Below are 16,318 nucleotides of genomic sequence, written 5' to 3' on the forward strand. Positions count from 1 at the left end.
GACAAAATGTTCAATACACAAAACGAACGATGTGTGCTTTGTTCTATTTCGTACACGCTTTTAAGAAAACGATACGGTTGAGGGCATGTTTAGGAGTGTTTTAGTTCTAGATGCATAACTTATGTCAGTTATAAAATTTCAAATATAGAAAAAATGGAGCGGCACCGTATACCAGTTTTAAATTTGACAGTAGAACTGTTCGAATAAATAAAACTAAAACGGCTTGCTGGGATACGTTTGTTTCAGTTTCAGTTATATTATAGACCATCCATATGAACCTTGCAGCTGCAACAAGTTCCTGTGCTTCCTTTTCTGATTTTAATCAATAAATCTTCCATATGGTTGAAAAATGAACCAATCAGTTCATTCTGCTTGAAATTGCAATTCAAGTAAAGCGAAAATTTTAGTCTAAAACTCTATCGTTTTCCTTAAAACTGCTCGAGAAGTTTCAGTTTACTTCCACTAACACATTTGGTTAGCAACAAACACATTCCTATATGAATTTTCCCTTGCCGAAATTGTTGCGATATAAAAATTTACGTACCCTCTATAAGTAAACCCGCAAAATAGGAATCTTTAATTTAACACGCGAAAGGCGATGGATGTGGAATGTTGTCGTAAAACTATTAATTTTTCCGGAAAACTGGTTTTGTAATAGAAAATATTTAGTTTTTTCTGTTATGTATAGCGCAATCTAATACAAATGCATTGAAGCAGTGTTGCTAACTTTTTTGTTGGGGAATTAAAATTTACATTCATATAATGTAAGCAATTTTCCATAAAACGTTGGTGAAAAATTGATCAAAACTGATATTTCATCCAAAAAGTCAGGTTTAACATTCATTTGAGAATAAATTATTGCTAAAAAAAAATTTTTGACACTCAATCGCTCAAGCCACTTTGATAAACTGGTTGCACTGCATATATGAATAAAGACTGTCCCAGAAAGTATGGATGCAACCAAAAACCGCAACCATTTCGCAATGGTTCAGAATCTGTAAATTTTTATGGCTGCGTCCTGTTGTTTAAACTCTTCCCTAACCACTTGTGCAGTTGTTTATTCGTTTTCATTAGTTTGTTTCGAAATGCGTGGACTTTCAGCAGAACAATGTAGAAAAATTGTGTACAAACTGCATAATCATGGACGACGAAACCTACGTGAAACTCGATTACAAATCCTTGCGGGACCACAATATTATACGGTGCGAGAAGGGCAAGTGTTAAACCAGTCCGAGACTCCGATTGAAGTCGAAAAAAGTGGTAAGAAAGCTATGGTCTGGCAAGCAATTTGTAGCTGCGGTAAGATTTCGAAACTCTTATCGTATTTCAATCGTATTCCTAATAACGGTAGCAAAATCATATTCGATCGAAAAACCAATACGTCATTATTCAGAATAAGGGCGCGCATTTTACCCCGTTATTCCCGTACCGGAAATTTCAATAGCATCCTACGGCTTCAAGAGACCTTTCATTTGAATCTAAGTTTGTGTAAATCGGTTCTGCCATATTCGAGAAAATCGAGTGTACATTTTTGTTACACACACACATACACACACGCACACACACAGGCATTTGCTCAGTTCGTCGAGCTGAGTCGAATGGTATATGACATTCGGACCTCCGGGCCTCGGTTAAAGATCGGTTTTCACAGTGATTGCATAATCTTTCTATATAAGAAAGGTAAAAATGAATACCGATTGCAACCATCGCGCGATTCGAACCGAGTACCATTGTATCGCAAGGGACGCCTGTCAATCAATTGATCCATGCAATCTCACCTGCTAGCAGAATGCAACTTACAGTCGAAACTAGTAGAAAATTATGTTAATCTAACATTAAGTCATTACAAAGGAAATTCTCCGTCATTTGACAAAATATGTCTTTAGAAATTACATGATATGGTTAAGTTACCTGTACAATTCAAATTTTTCTGGTGTATGGAATTTGAAGCTGAATCCAATCATTTTATTTATTCAAAATCTGGAAACTTGATTATGAAATTCAGTTCACTTCCAGAATTCTAGAACTAAACTCCTGAATTGAATTCTTTATTACGATTCCAAACCTGTATTTTAAAACTGAATTCTTAGTCTATTCTAGGTTCCGAACTTAGTTTTTGGTTCAGAATTTAGTCTCTGGCGTAGATAAATAAGTGCATCACTGCCAATAATAATAATCGAACTGCATTAGTATTGAAATATATTTACTCCACTAAACTTCAAGTCCGATGAGTTTTTGCAAAGAATAATGCACTTTATCGATTTATGTTTATGTTAGTACTCTCTTTGTTTTAGTTCACTTCAACAGGGAATAGTAGAATGAGAGCGAAAACAAGAAGAATGTTTTTGGCTGAGTATAAAACTATCGAGTATCTCAATTGACAGTCACTTTCACAGTACAGATTACAGTTGACGATGATTTAGGTCAGTTTGTCGATGTGACTGACATATTGCAACTCTGATTGAAACATACCAGTTTTATTCGTACTCACGTCTCCTAGTTATGTCTATGACTTTACTCACCCGTATTTTCTGAATTGGGCTAGCGGTCGGAATTGATGGAGTGACGAACATTGAAAATTTCGAACAGTTATGTATATGACAACTCAAAATCAAATCCTAGAACTCTTTGGGCTGGTTTTTAGAAGCATTTCAATTTGTATAAGGTCTTGTAAGTTGTTGCCCTGTTGTTGTTCTTGTTTTATTCAGGAATACCAAAAAGGTATTTTGAAGAATCCCATCGTAATGTATGATAGACTATTAAAGACTGTCCCAGAAAGTATGGACGCACTTTGATTTTGCTGTAAATAATTCACAAGTGTTAGATATTCAAATTTTTTCTTCGATATACTGATAATATTAAACTACAACAACAGAATATTATTCTCAACATTTGCTGCTTAGCCATTGTAGACTAGCTGGCGCACCTTCTTGCGAACGTTCCTAATTGAATTCCGTACAGACTTTTTGGCGTCAAGTTTAGACACTTTTTTCCAATCTTTTTCGAACTGTTGAATAGTTTCGGCTGCCGAGACAAGTTTCCTAAGATGTGCTTTCGTTAATGCCCAAAATTCTTCAATTGGTCGAAGTTGTGGACAATTTGGTGGATTCATGAAAATGATATTTTTGGTAGTATACCATTCTATTATTGATTTCGAGTAGTGGCAAGAAGCAAGATCTCACCAGAAGTCAACAGGATCCTTGTGGCCTCGAATCATGGGTAGAAGTCGTTTTTGTAAACATTTCTTGATGTATATTTCGCTGTTTATTGAATTTATTGGTGATGAAATCTTACCGCAGCTACAAATTGCTTGCCAGACCATAGCTTTCTTACCAAATTTTTCGACTTCAATCGATGTCTCGGACTGGTTTAATACTTGCCCTTCTCGCACCGTATAATATTGTGGTCCTGGCAAGGATTTGTAATCGAGTTTCACGTAGGTTTCGTCGTCCATGATTATGCAGTTCGATTTTCCAGCAAGAATCGTATTGTACAACTTTCGAACCCTCGGTCTGACCGATGCTTCTTGTTTCGGACTACGTTTTGGTTGTTTCTGCTTCTTATAGGCTCGAAGATTCAAACCTTCTTTAGCACGAAGAACATTTGACTTCGAAGTGCCCACTTTTTTCGCCACATCCCGACCTGAAACCTCCTTCTTTTGCTCGAACGCCTTCAGTATACGTTTATCCAACTGAGGGTTAGCAGGACCTTTTGTTCGACCGGTTTTCGGTTTATCCTCAAAGGTGTTATCCTCACCGAACTTCCTGATTGCATTTCGCACGGCTTTTTCACTTACTCCTTCCATTTTTGCTATCTTTCTCAGTGACAGTCCGCGTTCTGTGCTTCATTTGTACACAATTTTCGACGTTATTCTGCTGAAAGTCCACGCATTTCGAAACAAACTAATGAAGGCGAATAAAAAACTGCACACGTGGTTAGAGAAGAGTGTAAAAAACAGGACGCAGCCATAAAAATTGACAGTTTCTGAACCATTGCGAAATGGCAGCGGTTTTTGGTTGCGTCCATACTTTCTGGTACAGTCTTTAGTATATCAGAAAGGCATCATTAAATTATTAGGTCGATTAAAACGGATTTTTTTCTGAGTGAAGTGTAATTGTTTTGCTAGCTCATTTGCTGTGCAACAAATGTAAAAGCAATGATGATGGCAAATGAAAATGTCGTTCGAATGCGAGAAATGTTTTTTTCTGTTCATCGTCATCCCGCGCGTGTAGTTCGGTAGTATTGATGGGTTGATATGTCTTTTATGGCTTATTCAAATGTTAAACTTCGTCTTAGACTATCAATGTACCATTCAATGCTCAACCGTTTTATTTTTTTTTTCTCCGTATTCCCCGATTGTTTATTCATCTCCGAGCAAACTGCTCTTCATGTCAACCGCTTCACTGGAAACTCAGCTAATTGGCAGTCGGCTTAGGAAAAAATTAAAAAAAAAAACAGACTCCGCAAGCACACAGATCTATTTATAGATAGGATACCGGATACGCTTCGTAAATTGGCGGTTCAGTTTCGGATACGCGAGGCAGTGAAGTCACGGCGCTCAAGTTGCCAGTGCGAAGCACCTATCGGTAAGTTACATGTTGCATTAAACCAACGTCGTTTGAATATGCGCAACACATTTCACTTTTGCTGACAAAATCGATGCAATCGCAAAGTCGGAATAACTATCGCTCGGGGCTTAGTCATACTTTCGGAACTGCTAGTTTATGCAACTGGCGCCGATAGTGGGCTCAAACACGCGCTATCTACTGCTGCTTGGTCCGACGACCTCGAAGGACATCCTTTTGGACTCGACTCGATATTTGTCGTAACAAGGCAAATAACTAATTGTGAATTCCCCGGCAGCCCTGTGAACGATAAATTTGCCACTCAGTGTCACCTGTTGGCATTCTGCAACTTGTATGTTCTCTCTCTCTGTCTCTGTCTTTCTCTCTCTCCAATTCCATTCTTATTGTACGATCGTTACGATATCAATTTGTACGTATTACCATCTTCGCTCTAGGCACATGGACGCCTGCATGTACCTGAAAAAGTAACGAAGGGAAATTTGTCCACTACCCAACAAGCCCACGAGCGAATCAAGGGAATTCCACATTTATCAGATATGAATCCACGCCGTACACATGTGAGCTGTCATGAAAATGGTGATTTATATGACGATTGCATCTTCGCCCCATTGGATTGTCGCTTCGCGAAGTCAAGGCCAAGTATCGGCAGGTTATTGACATGTTCCGTAAATAATTATGTACGTTCTTGTGAAAATTGTTCGCGATCTTTCTTCACAAAAAAAAAATAAAAGATTATTAATAATTTCTGTTCTATGCTTTGGTTTGGCGTTTAATTTTCGAACATTGTTCCGGAAACGAACGAAAACAATTTACCGCACATGAGCTAGTGCTTTCGATATCTCGGCAAAGTTGTAAACTTTCCTTTTCGATTACTCAACGATTTCGGCGGAGGTTCGTCTTCACTTGAAGAAAGCGATTTTCTTTTCGATGGATTCTGTTGATTCGGATCCAGACGAAATTTTTCGTCTCTGCCGAATTTGCTAGCATTGTCTATCGATTGGAGCGATTGAGTTCGGGAGGAGCCGATGGATGATTGCGATGAAGACGTACCGGAGGCCGATGATTCATCAGAACTGTCATCAGAGTTGTCTCGTGAGTTTTGTGGTTTATCGGCGAGCGACTCGTTGAAAAGGAGTTCGTTGAGGATGAGTCTTCCGTTGCTAGATTCGGTAACAAGTGCTTGCGAGCGAAGCTGGGCTGTAACTAGCTGAACGATTTTTTCGATAAAATCGATTTTGTTTGATCGTTGATTTTTTAAGTACACATAAGACGTCAATTCATTCACGGTGCATCCTGTAAATACGGTAAACTGTTTGTTTTTTTTCAACTGAAAACGCATTTATAATTTAAAATACTACCATTCTTATTTTTACCGCAATAGAAGTAGATTCCCTTTATCACGTATCGGTAAAACTTTTTTGGGGTCATTCTGCAATCACTGGTAATTAAATAATTAGGTGAAGGCAAAGTTTGCTGGGATTTGTTGTTTTCAACAAGAATTTTTCACGGCGTTGTTAAATCTTGGACGAAAAATCTGTTACTGTTCTCTACTGCGAACTGCTTTCTTATTCCTGCATTAGATTCACATTGAGATAGGAAAAAAGCAGGTGGGTAATGCCAGAGACATAACCGGTTGACGTGAATACGGATGAAAATGATAGTTCAACTTCTATGATGTCAGAACCTGTAATTCTGAAACTGAGTTCTGGATCCGAATGTTAGAACCGAACTCTGGATCTGAATTCTGAAACTCAATTTTGATGCTAGATCTGGAACTAAACTTTTAACCTGAACTCGAGAACTGAATTCTGGATCAAGATTGTTGAACTGATTACTGAACCTGTGTTCTGGAACTGACTTTAGCAGCTGAATTCGAGACTAAGATTCTGATTCGGAAATGCATTCTAAATTTTAGTTACAGAATTCCGGTACTGGATTCAGTTTTCAAATTCGAATCTACAATCCATATTCGGAACTTTGTTTACAAAATCCTTAGAATTAAGTTGCTGAATCCAGTTTACCTTTAGAATTGTGGAACTGAATTTTAGAACTGAATTCTAGATCTGCATTTTTGAACTGAAATCTGGAATGCATTTTTTGAATTCTAGGAATACAACTGGGGTTTGGACCTGAACTCTGATCCAGAATTTCTGCATTCTGCATTCTAAGTCTGAATTCCGGTCAGGAATTATGAAATTGAAATCTGGTTTGAACTTCAATTTCAGTTCCAGAATTTTGTTTGAATATTCAGATCTAAGTGCAGAATCTATTTCCGAAATTTAGTTCCAGAGCCCATATCTAGAATCAAGAACATAATCTCAGCTCCAGAATTCAGGCTTAGAATCAGGAACTCGATTTCGAAAATTAGATCTAAATCTGTAAATAATAAAGGAAAATCTGGTCTTGAATTCTGAAACTGAACTTCAGAACTAACATATAGTCTAGAAATGCAGTTTGGATCTGGATTCCGGTCTGAACAGAACGAGTCAACTACGCAGGATAAAATGAAGAAAGCAGCAAATTTTCGTGTTATTTTTGGTTATCTGCTATTATTGACAATTACATCACAAATTGGTGATCATATCTCCGATAACGAGACAAAAAAAAATGTTGATGCGTTAAATAAAACCGGAGATATTGACGATCAACAACTTATCACTCACCCATATGATAAATTTTGAAAAGGCACCCCACAGTAAAGTAAGACGTATTCACGTCAAAACAGTGGCACATGTTGGAAGTTATCCATGTATAGACTAATGTACCAGGTTATTTTCCGAGCTTTTCAGATATATTGTATTTGAAGTTTTATGGTTCTGTTCGTATAACATAAGTTCTTACAATTTGTATTTATCGTGCGTTAAAGATATCGATGAACGAACCAAATTGTGATCGTATGCATCTATGCACGCAGTCGAAAGGTGTTCGCAACACGTTTTGAAGCTTGTAGTGGGAAGTGCTTGATCATGCGGCTTACACACCAAATTCGGCCCTATTCGACTACATCTCTTTGTCTCGTTGGACCCTGCAGTTTCTTTGCAGAGCATTCGCGAGCGCCGAAGGAAGTCAATTCACAAATTATCATAACGTTGACAAAAATGGGCAGGAAGCGATGGAAAATATTACGAATAAAGGTCTTTTTACGCAGTTTTTATACATTCTTTTACGCGGATTTCCGAAGTTACGCGGTTTTTCTTTATGCGGATTTGTGAAGTTAATCCGTGTTTCTTGTTTTGTCTTAGAAATGCATAAAACGTTGAGAGCTGGTTTTATCCCGAATTTTTTTTAAGTCAATTCTCTGACATTTGGCATCAAAAAGAAACATTTTTCGATTTCGGAAATCTCAAAATCTGTCTAAGACAAAGTATATTTTCATAGTTGCTGTTAAGTTTTTTGTGCACAAAAAAACCCTTTTTAAATCCACCTAGTAGTGTAATGATGCCTTTCTTATATCATTTCTATTTTCAAAAATATCACTAGAAGATTCTGTGTAGAATTTTTTTTCAATCTTGAATAAAATAAGAAACTTTCTTTGGATATGAACTAAAATAACCTTTTCAATTTGTAAACAGTTCCGTTAATAAGAATATTTCTTTATTTTGCATCGTCGCACCAAATGTTTAAACCCATTTTACCCTATGAGACTATAAGAACCAGTCACGTAACCAGAGGGGGGGCGAGGGACCCTGGCCCCTCCCGTAATTAGCACCAGATATATAATTATTTAGAAGATCTCAGACATGTGTTACAGAAATAACAAGACAATAAACGTAAATGAAATGTAATACAATAATAGTTCCAGTGGAAAAGTTTTAAGTGTCTGCTGAAACCACCCGTAAAAGGCACACCGAGAGTTAGGTACATAAGCAATCCTTAGTAAACTTATTCTTTATCTTTGGGCCCCTTCCGAAATCCTGGGTACGGGCCTGATGAGAACCTTTATTAGAGTCTGTTTGTGAAAATCGATCAAATCATCTCCGAGAAAATTGAACGAGTCTCGTTTTAGACATTTTGACCGCTATTTCCGGTACTTCTGGAACCGGAATCAGTTGAATTGAACCAGGTTTGAGCCAAATCTAGAAGAATTTTACCCATTCTTGCATCGTCGCTCTAAATGACGGTGTGCAATTTTAAACACACTTTATCCTATCAAAGTATGATGAAATTCAATAGCAACCCATGAGACTATGAAATTTTTTATTTTGTGAGTGACATTATTTGACACACACTTGTACACATACACGCACAGACACATCCATTGCTCAGCTCGATGAACTGAGTCGAATGATATAGGACACTTAGCCCTCTGGGCCAATTTTCACTTGCCAATTTTCCAAGTGATTGCTTAAACTTTCTATACTAGAAAGGCAATAAGTGTACTTTTATAGATAAGCATTGTTATCATGATTTTGTAATAACACTAACAAGTAGGTACAAATTGAATAAAAGATTTAGTAATTTACATTTTTACCACCTGAAAAAAAAATAGATTTAAATGTGGCAATCCTGCACGCTATACGAAATTAAACAAAGCACGCTGCAAACGGAGCCAAGCCGCACGTACCGACGCGTGCCAGTTTTACATCGTCTTTTTGAATGACGATTTGAATGTTTTGACACTCATCGCCCTATAATTTCGGAACCGGAAGTCGGATCTGGATGAAATTACACAGTGTATTTGAAGACAATGAGAGTTTAATTCGAATCATGATCGGCTTAACCGTTGCTGAGAAATCGAAGTGAGTTTCGTTTTTGGAGATTTTCGTTACTATTATCGGTGCTTTCGGAAGTGGAAACCGGAGACTAGTAGTTCCAAAGTAGTTTTATATGATGTGATGTGATGTGAAGTGAAGCCACCATCAGTTCAAGGACTTGCCAGTGGATGCGGGTAGACTTACAGTAGCCCCGATATGACTCATTCATTCACCTTCTTACTATAGCTGTTACCGAAAAGCGAACAAAAAGGGAAGGGCGGATAAGTAAGTAGAGTCACTTACTCGTATTCCGCGGGAATAAAAGATGCTCTTCCAACCATAATATCCAGTGCATGGATGAAGCATATCGCTATACATGCTTGAACCCGCCTGATGGTTTGTTTGAGAAGGGCGCGTTAGACTCATTTCAAACATTCAGAAGGAAACAAGTTTCCTTCAAGTGACTTGGGCTGGCTATCCACAATCCCTCGTCCAGTCATCAATTCGTCCGATGCCCTGATGCTCCCTCCCCTTTACGCCCCCGTGATAAATGTTTTATATTGATAAATAGAATGAAACATAGTGTAATGAAATTAATATAATATAAAATGATATAATAGATTACAAAATAATATAATATAACATAATATAATATAAAATAATTTAATTTAATATAATATAATACGTCATACAATATAATATAATATATTATAAAACAATCTATAAAATAACAGTTAATGTAGAGTGTCAGTTCTGCTCTTCTATCTTCGCAATACTGCAGGAAGTAGAATATTTCTCTTCTAATAACAATAATAATATCCACATCTATAAAAATAATATATATTATTATTATAGATGACGAATTAATAATAATAACAATAAATATAATAATGAAAATAATAATGAAAAACAATATAATATAGTACAATGAAATGTATAATAAATAATAGAATGAATAAAATGATATGTTGCGATACGCTATGATATTATAAAGGGTGATTTTTTAAGAGCTTGAGAACTTTTTTAAACAATAAAACGCATAAAATTTGCAAAATCTCATCGGTTCTTTATTTTAAACGTTAGATTGGTACATGACATTTACTTTTTGAAGATAATTTCATTTAAATGTTGACCGCGGCTGCGTCTTAGGTGGTCCATTCGGAAAGTCCAATTTTGGGCAACTTTTTCGAGCATTTCGGCCGGAATAGCCCGAATTTCTTCGGAAATGTTGTCTTCCAAAGCTGGAATAGTTACTGGCTTATTTCTGTAGACTTTAGACTTGACGTAGCCCCACAAAAAATAGTCTAAAGGCGTCAAATCGCATGATCTTGGTGGCCAACTTACCGGTCCATTTCTTGAGATGAATTGTTCTCCGAAGTTTTCCCTCAAAATGGCCATAGAATCGCGAGCTGTGTGGCATGTAGCGCCATCTTGTTGAAACCACATGTCAACCAAGTTCAGTTCTTCCATTTTTGGCAACAAAAAGTTTGTTAGCATCGAACGATAGCGATCGCCATTCACTGTAACGTTGCGTCCAACAGCATCTTTGAAAAAATGATTCCACCAGCGTACAAACCACACCAAACAGTGCATTTTTCGGGATGCATGGGCAGTTCTTGAACGGCTTCTGGTTGCTCTTCACTCCAAATGCGGCAATTTTGCTTATTTACGTAGCCATTCAACCAGAAATGAGCCTCATCGCTGAACAAAATTTGTCGATAAAAAAGCGGATTTTCCGAATGGACCACCTAAGACGCAGCCGCGGTCAACATTTAAATGAAATTATCTTCAAAAAGTAAATGTCATGTACCAATCTAACGTTTAAAATAAAGAACCGATGAGATTTTGCAAATTTTATGCGTTTTATTGTTTAAAAAAGTTCTCAAGCTCTTAAAAAATCACCCTTTATTACTTGAATTAATATGTCATTTCTCATCCTCTCATTCTGCCATCAACGCATTCCCTCTACCAATTGTCACCACAGACACGCGTGTAGACATGAAACAGGAACCAGTGAGGACCAAGCTCACCTTGTGACGACCTTGATAGTTAGTTAAAATATTACTTTAGAAATGATACCTTATAAGGAAAACAAATTTATATTTTGCGCAAAGGTACGTAGCACTACTCATAATAAACCCTATAATATAATATAATATAATATAATATAATACAACATAATGCAATACAATATTACATAATATAATAGAATACAATATAATATAATATAATATAATATAATATAATAAAATATAATATAGTATAATACAATATAATATGATATAATGCAATGCAGTATAATACCATACAACATAGTACATAACAACATAAAATAGTGTAAGACGATAATATCTGAAACAATATGCTATTATACAATATAACAGTTAATGTCGCAGTGTAAGTTACGCTCTTCTAATAATAATAATAATAATAATAAAAATTATTATAATAATACATGATGTAATAAACAACAGAATTATATGTTGTAATATACTATGATAAACATTGCACTTTAGGATGGGCTTCTACCTACAAGCCATTTCGCACCCTCTCATTCTGCTACTAACGCAGAAGGCGATAGCACCCAGTCGACGCCGTTCTATTGACCAAATGTCATCATAGACGCTCGGGGAGGCATGAGATAGGGACTTGTGAGGACTTAGTTATCTCACCATTTGACGACCACTAGTAGTTCCAAAGTAGTTTTATATATTCACTAACTATCAAGATCTGCAAACTAGAAAATTTTTTGTGAAAATTGATAAGTAATTTCCTAAAAAATAGAGTGCGCATTTTTCAATAACTTTGCCTATATTTTGCAATTCCGGAACCGGATGTCGGATCCAAATGAAATTCTGGTAAATTGTATGAGACCGTAAGACCTTTCATTTGTAATTAAGTTTGTTAAAATCGGTTCGGGCATCGCTGAGAAACGTGTGTGACTACTTTTTTCTTTTTATGGTGCACATATCCCTGTAGTTCCGGAACCGGAAGTCGGATTCAAATGAAACTCAGGAACTTTGTGTAGGACCATAAGACCTTTCATTTTAATCTAAGTCTGTGGAAATCGGTTCAGCGATCTCTGAGAAAATTGAGTGACATTATTTGTCACATACACACATACATACATACATACATACACACACACACACACATACACACAGACAGACATTTTGTGATCTCGAAGAACTGAGTCGAACGATATATGACACTCGGCCCTCCGGGCCTCAGTTTTAGAGTCGGTTTGCACAGCGATTGCATAACATTTCTATATGAGATAGGCAAAACGGAAATAATTACATTAAATTTGACCAGTTAGTACTTATTGTTTTTGACTGTCTAATATGGAAAGGATATGTAATCTAATATGGAAAGGATATGTAAGGATTCTAATATGAAAAGGATATGTAATGGAACGTGGCTCAAATGGCACGTTCTTCTTTATATTTGGAGATTTGTGCCTTGCTATCAATTTGTTTTTAGCATCATTTTCCCGATATATAAGAGGGAAAGATTGAAGGGAAATGGTAAGGTTTGGACTAGGATGAGGAAAATTGACGACACAAAAGCATAGAAAAACAGCAGAAATAAATTCTGCACCCCTATCCCTTAGGGGCCGAACAATCTGCTGGGGACACATTTAGTGGAAGCAGAAGTAAATTCTGAACCTCTACGAGGTTCCGAACAGTCTGCTGTAAAACCTATTTGAGTTTGTTACTATGTGCGTTCTTTCTGATGAACGATGCACAGTTAATAAAACCTCCAACCCCCGAGAGGATTGGAGATTTTACAAAAGCGACACCATTCTGCACTCCCGGAAGAATCCAGAACGATTCGCAGTATGTACGAGCAGAAGTAAATTCGGTACCCCATAAAGGATGCCGAACAATCTGCTAAACCCTACTTAAGATGAATACAGACAGGATTTATTCACTACAAGAAGAACAATGAACCCTTCTGACTATAGCTTGTTGACATGTTTGGATGCAGCCCAAGAACGAATCTTGTGCTTTATCCAACTAGTTGAAAGTGGTAAAGGTGGTTCCGGACCAACGAAATCATTCGTTGCACCAGCTCTAGTCAACTCATCATTGCCGATTGTATTCCACACAGAATCGCGTAGATTTCTGCTTCGAACACAGTACAGTATTTACCAAGTGAATGAGACTGCTCTAGACTCATTTCACGACAGTAGACACCAGCACCAGCACGACCACCCAACAGAGAACCGTCCGTATAACAAACTATGTGTTCATCAAATTGTCGTTCTTAATAACCAGATAACCATTCCTCGCGAAGAGGATATCTCACATTGAATGTTTTGAAAGGAGAACTGCATGTGCGAGTTAGATCACTAGGAGCTATTTACTCATCCCAGGTAACTGTTTGAGATCACAAGCGAGTGTGGCTAGTAGTATAGTCTATAGGGTTACTGTTCCAAAGCCCTGTAACCTTAAGACGGTATGCACAAGATAATGCGTCTTGTTTTAGGAACACATGTAGTGGTTTAATGCAGTGTAGCGCCTCTAGAACAGCAGTAGGAGTTGTCGTGAATGCTCCTGTCATCGCTATTAGGACCATCCTTTGGAGATGATTTAGCTTTGACTAATCTGTCGCAACTTCTCCTTTCTGCCACCATACAAGACATCCATATGCTAAATTGTTCTAACGATAGTTGTATAGATCCAATGAATGTATCTAAGTTTGAGTCTCCATGACTTTCCAAAAGCTCGTCTGCATTGGCCGAAAGCCTCGCAAGCTTTTTTAATACAGAAGTCAATGTGAGCAGACCAATTCAGTTTTGAATAACTCCGACGTATTTAACTTGATCAACCACAGTGGCCTCTGAACCGAAGAACTGTAATGGACGAGCGCCTGTGATTATCCTACGATGAGTGAAAAGTACCATTGATGTTTTGCCTGGATTTACAGATAATCCAACCTGACAGCACTATTGCTCAACAGATCGCAGGGCTTGCTGCATTAAATCAAAGAGAGTGATAATGCTTATACCGGTCATCAATATATGATTATCGTCGGCAAAACCATAAGTCGGAAATCCAAAGTTAGTAAGTTTCCTTAACAAACCATCAGCGACTAGGTTCCAAGATATTCCGTTCACGACTGCATTATTTAACCACCTGCAGCCATTCAGTCCTCGGCACGGAAATACACCTTGACTTAGGAGTTCCTATTTTTGTGGCCTTTTACGACATGGAACAGGAAACCAGTGGATCAATTCTTGGTAGAAAATAATTCCGCCGGATGGCACACGGCCTTCCTGTTTGGTGGACTAATACCACCGGTACAGGTGGACCGTAGCATTATTCTTAGCCAGTTGGGAAACCGCTACCGACACTACACGGCTATCTAGGCTGCTCAGAAAGGGAAGTTGACATTGATGGACAACTTCCATGGATGGCCGAGCAGCCGTAATATTGCATGTGAATATTGCGACTTTTACTGCTTCGCTTGCAGAATTGTAACTAAAGTACGACTTATTGACGACAAACACATTCTATTATACAAGTAAATAACACGGAATGAAAGAGTAACATAATACAACACAAATATAATAGCAGTTTTTGTTCTAGATTTGCGTATTCAGTGGAGGAAAACTTCGCATAATCCTTTGGGATTTGCGGAATTTATCCGATGTTCACAACCGTTCAGTGTTTTTTGATATCATTTATTTATCTACGCCAAAGCCTGAATTCTGGACCAAGAACTAAAATCGGAACCTAGAACAGACTCAGAATTGAGCTTTAAAATTCGGGTTCGGATTCCCAATAGAGAATTCAATTCAGGAGTTTAGTTGTAGAATTCTGGAAGTGAACTCAATTTCACAATCCAATTTCCAGGTTCCAAAATTTAGTTCTAGAATTGAATTCTGAACTTGGAATTGGAATTTGAATAAATGAACTAAACTCAGTCCCAAATTATAGTTGAAAAGTGTCATTTACTAACGCCAGCACAGCAAGCCAAGTACTCTGAATATCATATTGGTTTTTTATACTAATAAACTGCCGTTCTGCTATTGGAATATTTCTCAGTTCTTTTGTGAAATGACGCATAGTTAGAATTAACTAGGTAAAGTATTCTCATCATGCCAAACATTGATATCTAATCTACAAAAAAGAATGAAATATTTCGCTGTAGGCGAGAAAATCAATTTTAAGATAATTTCGTTTATAAACTGAATGAATAAATTAGCCGTCCCAAACAACATAAATGTGATTCCCTCATTTAGTCAATTAATAATACGCATGGTTTATTACCATGCATAGTTAGTGACTGTTTTATAATCGAACAAACCGTGTCGTAAGCCCAGTAATTTTACAGTACAATTGAACTTCATGTAAATTTCACAAAGTTATCCTACAGAATTTACGAAAAAAGGTTCGTAGGGATTACGTGACACAAATGTGGACTATGAGTTCATGAGTTCGTTCTGTGCCACCAATACTTCACATAAGTATAGGTTAAAAACAAAATCGATTTTTTCTTGGTATTTTTCGAAAATCAATGAACATAATCCGTATTTTTGTACATGTGTCGGTTTTGGACGATACGCATTGTGCGATGATTCGTTTGCGATTTCATACCAAACATTTTGGGAAACTTCAATTTTGAGGTATTTGTGGCTATCTCATAGTACTGAAAATTCTACCATAAATTACTGAACATATTACCGATGCTATAGTAAAAAAATATGTTACTCCGTTAAATACAGCAAGAGATATTCAAGATAAAGTTCTGCTCATTCTTGTACAGAGTAAATGTTGAAATGATATCCCACAGCAGAGAAAGACATATTCACGTCATAAGTTGTGTAATGAACATTGCTAAGTACGATCCATCATCATTGAGAAACGATTTAAAACTAAGCATTTTTTGCAAAAATAAGAGAACAGTGTATTTTGCAATTCGTGTTTTCAACAATAATCAAATTGGAGTATTCACCTCCTTTTAGGTTAGAATTTTCATACAATTACCACGATTCGGATTGTCCTCGACTGATTGAATTACATCTAGAAC

At 37.0% G+C, this 16,318-nt stretch overlaps 2 protein-coding genes across 4 annotated transcripts in view; one reads left to right on the forward strand and one right to left on the reverse strand.

Moving 5' to 3' along the window:
- LOC131433073 (mucin-2-like) overlaps nucleotides 1–16,318 on the forward strand; it is a 235,204-nt gene that overhangs the window by 44,230 nt on the left and 174,656 nt on the right. The window lies entirely within an intron of this gene.
- On the reverse strand, nucleotides 5,293–6,020 carry LOC131433076 (uncharacterized). The gene is made up of 2 exons (XM_058599835.1): nucleotides 5,945–6,020; nucleotides 5,293–5,879 (listed from the first exon to the last, which is right to left on the reverse strand). Exons 1-2 carry the CDS (start codon nucleotides 6,012–6,014, stop codon nucleotides 5,410–5,412), a joined length of 540 nt encoding a protein of 179 aa, XP_058455818.1. The 5' UTR covers nucleotides 6,015–6,020; the 3' UTR covers nucleotides 5,293–5,409.

Source organism: Malaya genurostris, chromosome 2 (genome assembly GCF_030247185.1).
Source record: "Malaya genurostris strain Urasoe2022 chromosome 2, Malgen_1.1, whole genome shotgun sequence".
Classification (NCBI taxonomy): Eukaryota; Metazoa; Arthropoda; class Insecta; order Diptera; family Culicidae; genus Malaya; species Malaya genurostris.

Excerpts from the sequence above, each read along its gene's own strand:
- LOC131433076 (XM_058599835.1), bottom strand. The coding sequence starts at position 6,014 with ATGACCCCAAAAAAGTTTTACCGATACGTGATAAAGGGAATCTACTTC. Across the intron at positions 5,880-5,944 it reads TTGCGGTAAAAATAAGAATG|GATGCACCGTGAATGAATTG; the intron begins GTAGTATTTTAA and ends CCGTATTTACAG.